We start from the raw sequence: 12,330 nt of genomic DNA, 5'->3' as shown, positions 1-12,330 counted from the left end.
GGTTTTTCTAACGCAATATTCAGAAATGTGAAGTATTTTGCCTATTTGAACGTTTGTGTGATTTTTTGTCCTCGCCATACCAATAACTTGCCATTAGATGGCACTAGAAACTGATTTTCGACCCATTTGCATGCAATTTCAATTAATTTGAAATTTACAATATTTCAAGTTGATTTTTAATGAATTAAAAGCTGCCTGATGATGTTGTGATGAATTTTTTGATTGTAAAACTACTCATTTTAACTTTATTTGAAAATAAAAAAAATTTTCGCACCGGATTAATCAATTAATTAGAAAATAATTAATCCTAAATAAAATCGTTTAAACTTTTGTGACACCTCTTAATTTGTATCATCTACCTTTTAATGAAATTTCTGAGTAAACAGTGATGAGTCGAAACCTACTTTTTTTTATTTTATTAACAAATAACCTATTTGCCAAATTGGAAAAAAAAAATTATTTTGATATCTATTTCCGTTAGATTTTTATTCAAGAAAAACCGAAGATTAGATCTTAAAATTCTGTAACCGTTTAAACTTTTGTGAATAGCTGTATTTATTTTTTGACAGCATAAATAACTTTCCTCTAATTAAATGGAATGCTCTAACATATCAAAAACTGAGATTGTGGTTTATAATAATTTTATTGCTGCACTTATATATACACATAAATCTAAATACGTCTTTAGTACTTACAAATGACAGCTAAGAAAATATTTTGAGATTTATTGAAACTTTAAAATTAACAATTTAATTTAAAATTAAATACAAACTTAAAAATTGATACTTTATCTTTTAAAAGGTAAAGTAACCTTTAAAATTTAATTTTATGTTTCAAGTGTCATAGTAATTATTCAAATAAATGAAGTCCTTTGGTTGAATGATGATTAAAACACTCTTAATATTTATAAGAAAAGGCCATTTTTTGTGACTAGTTAACAAATAGAAGGTCTTTGTCTGGAGCATATATATATATATATCAGAGTTCTCAAGATGTTTTAATCTATTAAAAGCCATACAAGCAACAAGCAGAAGTGAAAATGTAGCATATTATTTATGTATTAGTTTTAAGCTGTAATTGAACAGTTTTTTATTATTTATTGATTTTCTTTTTTAAGCTATATCCAGGATATATAAATATCTCTAAGCTTTAAAGGTTGTGTGATCTCAAGGTGGATTTTGTATGACACATTAAAGAAGTTGGATTAATATTGATGCAAAAGTTTGTCATTGTTAAGCCTTAAATTGTTTACATTTTTTACATTTCTCATAGTTTACAGATTTTTTTTCATTCACTATTTTATTTATTCCATATATATTTATTTTGGGCTAACTATAGGCTTTAAAATTTTTTTTTTTCAAGATTTACTTTTTACTTAAAAGTTTTTTTCTCCAAGATTGAATTTATAGATATTGAAAGAAAAGTTTTTTTGCATCATTAAATCCAAAACATTCTGAGAACCATTTAAAAACAACAAGTGAAATATAGTTAATAATGGTCCTGTTTTTCTGTTCTATGATTTAACTAAGCCTTTGAAAAGAAAACTTTTTGTTTTTATGGTTTTATTTATTTTAGGATCCTGATAAAGAATATTTTGAAAGTGCTAAATTGATTCTTGAAAAACTCAACTTACCTACTATTTTGGCAAAAGTTATTGAAATGGAAGAAATCCGGTTACAAGAGAAGTTGAAAATTGGAAGTAGTACAGATTTTATTTGCAAACCAAAAAAAAAAAAAGTAGTAGCTAGCAATGATACCATTATAGCAGTGACAGGCAAAGAAGTTAAAGAAATAGAAATGATAAAAAAAAGGGTTGAAAGTTCAGAACTAAAAATTTGTACACACAATAACACAAAAAATATAAATAGATGTTTTGAAGATGAGTTGAACATAGCAGAAATGTTTACATGTTCAAATAGAGAAAATATTGCTCAGGATAAAGTTCACAACTCTAGAAGTTGTTCTCATTCAAATGAAACCAATCTAAAGAGAAGTTCCTGCAATTTTAAAAGTGAAGAGATTTTTAGCAATGAAGTTCTTAGCACAACTCCATGCATGGGCAATACTGCAGGGACGTTAAATAGATTCAAGTTTAGAAAAATCAATTGATTTTGACTTTGGTTAACAGTAACTTTTTTTTTGTTATAGTTTTTTAGCTTTTAAGTATTTACCATTAAAATACTCACGAAAATATAGCCAAATTTACAATAATTTTACAAAATGTTTTGTTAATTAACTATTGTTGACTTTTTGTTAATTAACTATTTATATATTATATATTTGGCCAAAGCTATTATTTTTTTGCAATCTTTCCACAAACAGCAAACATTTTTAAAAAAATTTTATACAACACTTTTTTCAGTTTTTTAATGTTGCTACAAATAATATTTATCTAACCACTGTTTAAGTTTTCTAAATACAGTTTCTGTTTAAAGAAACATGTTTACTCAATTTTTATTTGTAATATTTAAAAAGTTAACATCTTTTTCAGTTTTTTTTCTATAAGTCATGCTAAAGTAGTCTGATATGAAAAGTTTTGTGTTTTATTCTTTCATTTTTATTTCTGTTATTTTTTCAATTGAATTAAATAACTCGTAAAAATATCTTTTTCTTGATCTTACAGTATTAGAGCTATTATAGAAAATGTCCAATCCCTTTGATTTTAATGAAGATGAAGCTTCAAAATGTTTTGAAAAAAGTGTCATTTTTGGAGTATCACCAAGTAGCACAAACTTTATTTCAGCACATGATTTCATGAAACAGTCTATGGCAGCAGTAAGTATGTTTTCTGAAAAGGATGAGGGGGCTATCAATGTTGCTAATGGATACAAACCTAGTAAGAATTTTACTAATTTATAAGTAATAATCTTAAAACTTATTATATCTACTAAATTAGTTTATACATTTAAAAAAATTACTTACACTGTGAGCCATAAAGACCGCCAGGTTCAACTTCTCCCCACCTCTAATTTTATTTTTTAAAAAAGTAAATGCAGTTTGTGTAAGTCTTTTTCAAGTGCAGAACAAATCTAAAGTCAATCAGAAGAGTTAGTATTTTAAGTTTTAAAAATTAGAAAAACCTAAAAATTAAGCGTCAAAAATAATGCAATGCGCCATTTTGGCTTCTTTTTCTTTAATAGTTTTGAAATGATTTAAGTAAAAAATATCATATGGTAAAGATGACTGATTTAAAACAGTCTGTTTGTGCAGTTTGTTTGGAAAAAAGAGGTAAATATTCAAAATCTTTAGTAAAAGTACGACCATCTGTAGCAAATAAAATCAAGGAGTATATTTGGCCTGAATAAAATGCAGAATTTTACTCAGGCCAAATATACTCCTTGTCTGTCCGGATGTAATTTGTTCAAGTTGTAGAAGAAACATCTTTTTGCTGGAAAAGGGAACAAACACTTATCTTTCAAACTGGATAAGTAAAGTTTCTCAAGAATATATGACTTAAAACTTATTTAAGTTAAATGATAAATACATATTTTTTATAAAGTACTATTTTTGAATTAGAATGACAGACCAAGAATTAGACCTAGTACTGAGCTTAGTGTTATTATTTAATCATCTCATGTTAATACAAAAGGTGTTGAATCTCTGAAAAAAAGTATGTGCAGCTGCTGCTTTACTCTCCTTGCAAGAGGTTAAGGAATAAATAATAAGTTACTTGATAAGTAAATTAAAAGTTATCAAATATTCATTTATAAAATTTAATAAAAAACCTTTAGGCTTATATTCATTTAAAAGTAAATTTTATTCTTCAGGATGTCATAACAACTATTGTTCTAATCAGGCTGTTTTGAATTTAATTAATTTGTCAGAAACACTTATCCCACATCATGTGAGCAAGTTGCTTCAGTCATAATAAAAAAAAAAGATGGAACAAGAAGACATTGAGAGAGGCCAGTCCTTTAAAATATCTACAGGTGTGCAAGTTTTTATTTTCATTTTTAAATAATTAAAAAGGGTTTATATGTTCAGATAAAACTTAAATGCACATATAAAACACTCAGTAAATATGAGGCTTTTAACAAAGCAATTGTATAGGTTGCTAACAACTTTTTCAAATTGTTTGCATTGTAAGTTTAAAGTAGGGGTAGGTTAAAGATACATATAATTAATTATACTTTATCTTTAAGGTGGAAATCTGTTAACTTTAAATGTTGGAACTAAAGACAATAAATCTTCTAGAAAGTTTTGTTGTGGAGAATGATGACATCATTACAAGAAGAAATTGAATCTAAATATAAACTAGAACAAGATATCTTTATTTGGAATGATGAAATTGTAACAAGACATGTTGTATTTATCCATGACACTTTTGAATTGGTTCTTAGTATTTTAATGGAAAGAGGATTGGATCCTCTCTCCAGTATGTTATGTATATCAATAGATGGAATATATAGAGAAAAGGCGGTTCTGGCGCATTGACCCTTCCCATACTTAAGGAATCCAAGATGGCGTCGTGTTTTGATGCAAAGTGTTGATTCCAGGACATTGACCCTTCCCATACTTAAGGATGCATAAAAAATGGTGAACACTTCATATCATGTTCTTGGACAAAACCAATACTTAAGAGTCGTCTTTAAAAATCAAGAAGAAGTATAAAAATAATCATGTTATTTCTATACCAGTTCTTCAAGATGCCTGTTCTTCTTTATTGCCTTGTTTTGTAATGTCCGATAGCCAAGGTGTGAATTCCGTCTTCTAAGATGAATCTTTTGTCGTCGTTAGCGCTGAGTGCGACTTTGTTGATTTCTTCGGTGTAGACATTGTGATGACGTGATCGGAAGACGTTCATGGTGGTGAGTTTTTCTTGTTTAGTCATTAAGCAGTCGTAGTAGTCTTGATGAGTGATGTGATTTTTAACAATGCACTTCTTAACACCTTTGCATTTTTTATGTTCTTGATCATCTATTTCTTCAGGGATGTAGTAAGAGTAGAGTTTGGGTCGAAGACCAATAAACTGCGTGATTTGCTTTCCACCGGTTTCATCTTTGAACTTGCCAATGATCTTTTTATTTTCGCCTACTTTGAATCCAGCGTTTTGAATGGCGGGATGATCTTTAGGAAAGTCGCTCGTGTCAAATTTTTCAAGTACGTCATCAGCAATGTCTTGATAAAAATCATCTGTTTTGATTTCGTAAATGAGAGAGTCAGTGTCAGTCATGAGTAGTTTTGCACGATCGTCGTATTTAGGCTTCATTTAGTCGTAATGATGTTCAAACATGAGAGTTTTGCTTATGTCCAGGACGCTCATTCCCAAGTAAACAGGTTTGTCGTAAGTGACTTGTGTTTTCTTCATATGAATTGCGATGAGTTTTTCATCAAAAATGGTGTACCGATCATATCGAGGGCTTTTGGATAATTTTAAGGCTTCTTTTTTAGTGGTGACCAGTTTAATATCGACATGCTTTAGAATATTTTCCATGGTTTTTCCAAACATGGAGTTGTTCATGAGTTTAAAGAATTCTTTTTCAAAGTCGTTTTTAGCGACTTTTCTTTTATTGGTGTTGAGATCAATGTATTTTTTCATGAAGGGTTCTTCTTCAAAGGCGATACCACGATGAATTTTGGTGATGACTAAACCCAATCGTTCATAGAGTTTTAGGTTTTCATGGTGAATGATATATTTTTCTTTGTTGTTTAAATTGGGAACGAGCTTGTCGACTTTATTAATTTTTAATCTTTCAGGAGCCAAAGGGTAGTCATTATGTAAATCGTGTAGACTTTCAGGATAGGTTAAATCGACTTCGAGAATACAAGGCAAGGATTTCCAATTTAAAAGTTCATCCTCAGCCATCCATCTAAATCCTCTAACAGGAAGAGGTTTGCACATGGCCCACCCATAAAGGTTATTAGCGTCTAAGTACTGAATGAATTTCGATGGTTGTGAAGGATCATACGAGTCTCCCATGTATTTGTTATTAGCGTTTCCAAGTCGGTTTGAGATCATGCATATTCCGCCGCGTATCCCTCTTTGAACCATGAGAAGCATATCAATATCGGTTAGAAGCTCTAACTGAATTCCAGTTAGTTTTAACATTGCATCCCAAGCCAAACCAGGAGAGGTGTAATACCAAAGAGGGTCTAGACCATAACTTTCTATGCAAGTGTCTCTGAAATTTTCAAAGACATCAGCTAAAATGAGCACGTCTGAGATGTTGTACAGCTCGTGGTAATCTTTAAACGTTTCACATCCAAATACCTTCCAAACGTTTTGAGCATGTGCATAGTCTTCATCGCTGATGTGTTTATCGTCTAGTTTAGAGTAAAAGGCTTCTTTGGGTGGCAATTGTGTTTCAGAGAATTTTTTAATGGAGTCCACCCATTCGTAAGGGTAAATGCCTTTTCTTAATAGCAAATCTCGTTTTGCTCCGCTGTGGAATGAATTTAAGTTTTTGCACATGATGTCTCCTTTTTTAGATCTTCTATGAGCGCAATCTTCACAATTGTCTTTACATTTGCATTTTTTACCTTTCTTAACCATACAGTCCTTTTTGCATGTTTTTGGATCTAATTTTGAGCACTCCTCACACAAATCTTTAACAAGGTTGTCAGTTAAATCTTTTAAAGGGCTTGACATGAACCTGTAGCTGTCAACGAACCGTAAATCTCTATACACTATTTTTGGTTTACCTTTCTTATCAATAGAATCTCTCACTTTGATGCTTTTTGTGAAGCTGATATATTTTTCTTCATTGTTGGGTATACAAGTGATCTTTCCTTTTTTTCCACCTAATCTCTTGATGAACAAATGGCTTTCATAGCCAGACAAGTTATGAAAGACAACGGGAATAAATTTTGGAATTTTATAATCCAAGTTGCATTTCTTATGAGCAGCACCACGGTACTTTCCAGTCAAATGGCAGTGATCCCATACTTTATCACCGTTAAGATCTTTTTTGCAAATATGGCATTGGGTAGCAGCCTCAAAATTCTTTTTATCCTCATTAGTCTCTATTCTCTTATTTTTTCATTGTTCTTGCCGTGAATAACTATCGTCACAAATCTTTATAAAGTTAGCTTCAAGCATGGTAACAAATTTTTGAGCCACGTCGTCATCATCACTTTCTGCTGTATACGTTTCAAGCTTTCCCTTGTAAATGGTTTCGTCGTAGCATTTGATATAATAGACGATGGAGCTTGGAACATGCTTTTGACATTTTTTGGTATATGCCTCTTTATTATTATACTCAGTGTTGTCATCGATAGGTTTGATGAAACTTTCAAAGTCGGCATAGACGCAGTACGGAACTCTCATACTATTGTTGTAGTTTTTAAACTCAAGGATCGACCCTTTTTTTGGAAGATCGATTCTCATAGGCGCGTTATCATAGCAGTATTTTCGATGAATTTGGAGCTTTTCTTCTTGGTCATAGCCGTGCATGCACCTTCTGCAAAAATATCTTTTATGTTGATGTTTTGATGCTGAAGAACGAGCAAACCGACTGAAATTTTTAATGAGGCAATAATGGCTGTTTTCTTCGTTTGAAATATACAACAAATCAACACAGTGCTTTCGATCATGAAATTTGGATATTTGCATAGGTTGAGGTTTATTCATTTCGTAGTGAAAGACGTTCACGCTGATGTCAGGATTATTTTTCTCAAACTTTTCGACTTGAGTCACCTTTAAAGGAAACTCCATTCCTTCCCAATTCAACTCTTCTGATTTTAAAATAAGATCATTGTCAATTCTTTCATTGTCTCTATTTTTAAGATTCAGCGCCCTGGTGACAGACCATTTAAAACATTGGTTGTCCTTGTTTACCATGTTGATGATCGCCTTTTTGTCTTTTAGCTCTTTAGACAGCTCCATGTAGGAAGAACCCTTGAAAGGTTCATAATCGATAAATCTGATATCCATTCTTAAAATCTTCGACAAGACGCAATTGGATCCCATCTTGTTGTAATTAGCGCTTTGCTCCAAGATTTTTTCTTCCATTTGACTCACAACCGTTCTTACATCTGTACCCTCCAATATAATTTTCAAGTTGGATGAAAAGTGAGCCATCTGAGTAGTCTCTTCACCTGTTAAGATGCTTACGCGAGTCATTTCACAGATTAAAACAATTCTTACTTTTGTATTCCTTTCTCCTTCCATGGTTTGAATAGCAGACTCTCTTACCAAATTAAAAAAAGGAACAATGTCTTGGTATCGAGAAGAAGGTGTGTATGAAAATAGTCTAGCAGCACGCTCTGCAGAATGTTCAGTCATTTTAAACTTTACTGTAAATGGTTTTGGCGCGAGAGGTTTATACACTGTTCTTAATACAAGTGATTTGATAGAATTTATCTTTTCATTGATTTGTTCCACTGATTCGCTTACATTCTTCTTGACTACTTCAGGAACGTAAGGATCTATCCATTCTTTAATATCATTAAACTTATTTGCAACATATGACGTCACACTTTTTGCAACTGCCGTCAGACTTGAAAATAAACCAAGTCTTGGAGCAGGAACCGGTCTAGGTGTAATGACCTTTGTTGAATCGATAACTGGTGTGTTAAGAATAGAGGGTTCATCTCTTGTCATCCTATTTTGCAAGAGAGTAGAAGGTTCGAATGAAATCAAGTCGTCAGACCTTGGCCTTGGAGCAGGCACAGGTCTTTCAGAACCAACAACAAACCTTACTTTTGTCGGTTTTACAGAAACTTTTACAGCTGGTTGAACAAACCTAACCACGGTAGGTCTTTCATTAACAGGCAACGGTCTTGCCTCAGTCGTTCGTCTACGAGGAGTAGGACCATACCCAATGATAGGTCTTGTGTTTTTTATTGCCCAACAAGCTCTTCCTTGGTCATTCTGGTATAGTCTTTTATAGCTCTTTCTTTAGCATCCCTTCTTAATGATGCCATTGATACTTTTCGATCTTTCACAGTTTTACTTTCCATTTTTATTATGGAAAGATTTTTCTTTATACCACTTTCAATTTTTCGCTCTTTGGCAATTAATTTTTTTGAAGAATGGAGACTCATTTTATCTCTGCCATGATTTTCTTTAAGTCAATTCAATTTTTTTAAATCTTGGCACACTTTCAGCATATTTTCTTCTTCGAAAAGTTTTTACCGTTTTTTAATTCTTTTCGCGGGAGAATTAAAAACTTATGAAACAAGATAATTGGCAAAAATTTCGCTTATTGAGTCGTATACATGTGCTTGACCCATTTCATCAAATCTAATCGTATACTTTCTTCCTCACTCGTCATGTGCAGTAAATTCGCATCCAGCCGCATGAATTTCTTTTTCTTCATCAAACAGATGCGCACGACCCATGGTATCAAATTCAATCACATACTTCCTCTCCATCTTTTTATTTATGCCAAGAATTTTATTTTATGCCAAGTCAATTTTTTAACATGACAAAAGTTAAAAAATCAATTTTGCTGCTTTTTACGTTTTTCAAGCTTTTCAGAATTTCAAAATTCAATCTTGATTCCATTATCCACCTTTCCATCTCGACGCTCTAAATATCTCCATCCACGTCCAGTTCCTGCCATCGCTTTGTAAAGAGACTTGTATTCAGTCACCTCACCCGTTTCAATGTTGGTTATTCTCACAGTGATGGGCTTTTTCTTAACAAAACTAAGCCATTCCCATTTTGGATCAACAGGTTTTTTTTCTTTTGGAGGAGGCTTTACTTTTTTTTCTTTTGCTCTTTCTAAAATCTCATCTTTACTGATCAAATTATTTTCAACCGCAAGCATCATCAACGTTATTAAATCATCTGCTGTTTTACTAACGCCGTTTTCATTCAACAAATTTTTCAAATACGATGTTGTATATCTCATTTTATTATACCAAGATTTTTTTTTAAGTCAATTCAATTTTTCCTGAAAAGACATCTTAATAAACAGCAGTCATGTTGGTTCCGTCTGAAACAAATTTAAGCAGTTTGTCAGAAATAACCACTGCAAAAATAACTGTATTTGCAATAGTTGAAGTTCGAAATTTAAGGTTTATCACTAATTCAGCTGTTTCCGACCTCATTCTTTCTTTTTGCTTGCTGATATCCACAAAGAACAACGGATATAATTTTATATATTCAAGCAAGCTTAACCCAGATTGACAAACAAGTTCATTTGTGCCGTAATATTTTTCATCAAAAGAGAACGCATCTGAATAAGCCATAACCACTCTCTTTTCTCCAAAATTCAAGTCGTAATTGTAATTTGGATACTTTATTCCACATTGTATTATCTTTCACAATTTCATCCCTTTTATTCATGTCTTGTATTTTAAAGAAAAACATCTTTTTAAAATACGTGGAAAAAAACATAAATTGGTTTTACGACTACGTTGATCCTTTCTTAAAATACGTGGAAAAAAACATAAATTGGTTTTACGACTACGTTGATCCTTTGATCCACTCAGCGCTAACGACGACAAAAGATTCATCTTAGAAGACGGAATTCACACCTTGGCTATCGGACACTATAAAACAAGGCAATAAACCAAGCGAAGAACAGGCATCTTGAAGAACTGGTATAGAAATAACATGATTATTTTTATACTTCTTCTTGATTTTTAAAGACGACTCTTAAGTATTGGTTTTGTCCAAGAACATGATATGAAGTGTTCACCATTTTTTATGCATCCTTAAGTATGGGAAGGGTCAATGTCCTGGAATCAACACTTTGCATCAAAACACGACGCCATCTTGGATTCCTTAAGTATGGGAAGGGTCAATGCGCCAGAACCGCCTTTTCCCTATATATGATGGAGGTCAAGGGTTTCTTAAAGTAATTGTAAATATCTTTGATGAAACCAATAAAAATGAAATTTACATTGACAGTGGAGTTAAAAGTGTTTTGTTCTTGCTATTGTTGAAGATGTTTGTGAAGACATCGGAAATTTGCAGAAAATCTTTAGTAGATCAAATCTGGATGATGTTACATATCACCTTGCATTTGACTTAAAATGTGCTAACAGCATCTTTGGTTTGTCTTCTTATTCATGTAAGTATGCCTGCTTGTGGTGTGAAGACGAATGTTCCCTAGAAAGTGGTACTCCGAGAACATTAGGTTCTTTTGATCATTGGTACAACTTATTTGTTGAAAATTTTTTAAATGTTATTAATCCTTGACTCGTTTATTTAGATAAAAATACTGAAGATGAAATTAATCACTCAGTCCTCCACCAGAGTTACATCTTTTTATAGGGATTGTGACATTACTTGGTAGACTACTTTTAGATCATTGGCCTCTTTTTAAAAATTGGCTCAAAGAACATTATATCTTACTTTGAGGTTATCATGGGAACAGTTCCAATAAACTTCTGGAAAAAGTAGATATTTTAGAGAGAGATGTGTTAGCATCTCAAACTAGTTTATTGCCTATAGTTAAGTGCCTCAGAAAGTTTGCAAAGGTTAAAGAGTGCACCTTTGGATAAGAATTAGGCAGCAATGCTTCTTCAGTTATTGAACAGTTCAAAGTATCATTTTGTGACCTACAGCAGTATGCAAAGATACATTTAAATATAGAGCTGAAGGTTACCTAGAAAGTCCATATAGTTTTTGTCATATTCTCCCATTTGTGAAGTTTAATTGTTGTTCTCTGGGATCATATGCTGAACAGACTGGAGAAGCTATTCATAGTGCCTTTAAACCAAGTTGGTCTCGATACAAGCAAAGGATTAACAAAAAGATTATGCTAGACGATTGAAATCTGCTATTGCCTTTTTTTTGTTTAGATAACATGTAGATATTGTAATATAAAAGTAGTTGTGTTATTTTTGTTGCATTTATTGTATTTTTTTTTTCTTTTAATTATTGCTATAATGGTGTAAAAGGAGTTTAAATCACTTCAATTTAAGATTAGTAAAAAAAAAAAAAGAGGATAATGAAATATTAATTCAAAAAAAAATTTTTTTGAGAGGAGGTAATATCATCATAAAGGGGGTAACTTTATCACTTGAAGGGGGGTAAATAGGGTAAAAAAATAAGTTTTTATGTTACTTCTGATCAACTTTAGATTTTTTCAATACAAAAAAATAGCATATCTAACCAGCACTTATCTTAATATGAAAAAACATTAGAGGTGGGGAAAAGTTGGCTCACTGTGACCGAGGGGTCACAGTGAGGTCCACTTTTCATGGAGGCTCTTTACAGTATTTGAAATGGTTAGAAATATATTTATCTAAATTCTGTTTTTATTTTGTTTTATTTTTTAATGAAAAAATAATGGTTCAATAAAAAATAGTAAAATGTTAAATTAAAATACTGGAATATTTTAAAAGTATTATTATTAAAACTAAATTTTTCTAAAAATAATTTCATAAAATGTTAATGCATTTAGCAATATGAAAGCTACAAACAACAGAAAA

General features: G+C 31.6%; 1 protein-coding gene and 1 pseudogene across 10 annotated transcripts in view; both read left to right on the top strand.

Annotated features, from left to right (window-relative positions):
* Nucleotides 1-12,330, top strand: part of LOC145182799 (DNA helicase MCM9-like) — a 169,116-nt gene that overhangs the window by 95,830 nt on the left and 60,956 nt on the right. For 6 of the 10 annotated variants that reach the window (XR_016451644.1, XR_016451645.1, XR_016451642.1 and 3 more), the window contains exon 2: nucleotides 2,624-2,836. Coding sequence is in view for 6 of the 10 variants with exons in the window: in XM_090084636.1 (XP_089940762.1) it covers nucleotides 2,644-2,836 (193 nt within the window). In the remaining 4 variants the exon portion in view is untranslated. Of the gene's footprint in view, nucleotides 1-1,575; nucleotides 2,295-2,623; nucleotides 2,837-12,330 lie in introns of those variants that run through there. The other 4 variants (XM_090084634.1, XM_090084632.1, XM_090084633.1 and 1 more) reach the window with 2 other exon arrangements.
* LOC149889629 (uncharacterized) lies at nucleotides 3,052-11,708 on the top strand (annotated as a pseudogene).

This window comes from Hydra viridissima, unplaced genomic scaffold (assembly GCF_058129835.1).
Source record: "Hydra viridissima isolate aposymbiotic clone 2 unplaced genomic scaffold, HvirCarnegie_v1 scaffold_4, whole genome shotgun sequence".
Classification (NCBI taxonomy): Eukaryota; Metazoa; Cnidaria; class Hydrozoa; order Anthoathecata; family Hydridae; genus Hydra; species Hydra viridissima.
Note: the sequence above shows the minus strand (reverse complement) of the source record. Positions and strands in the feature narration are given on the sequence as shown.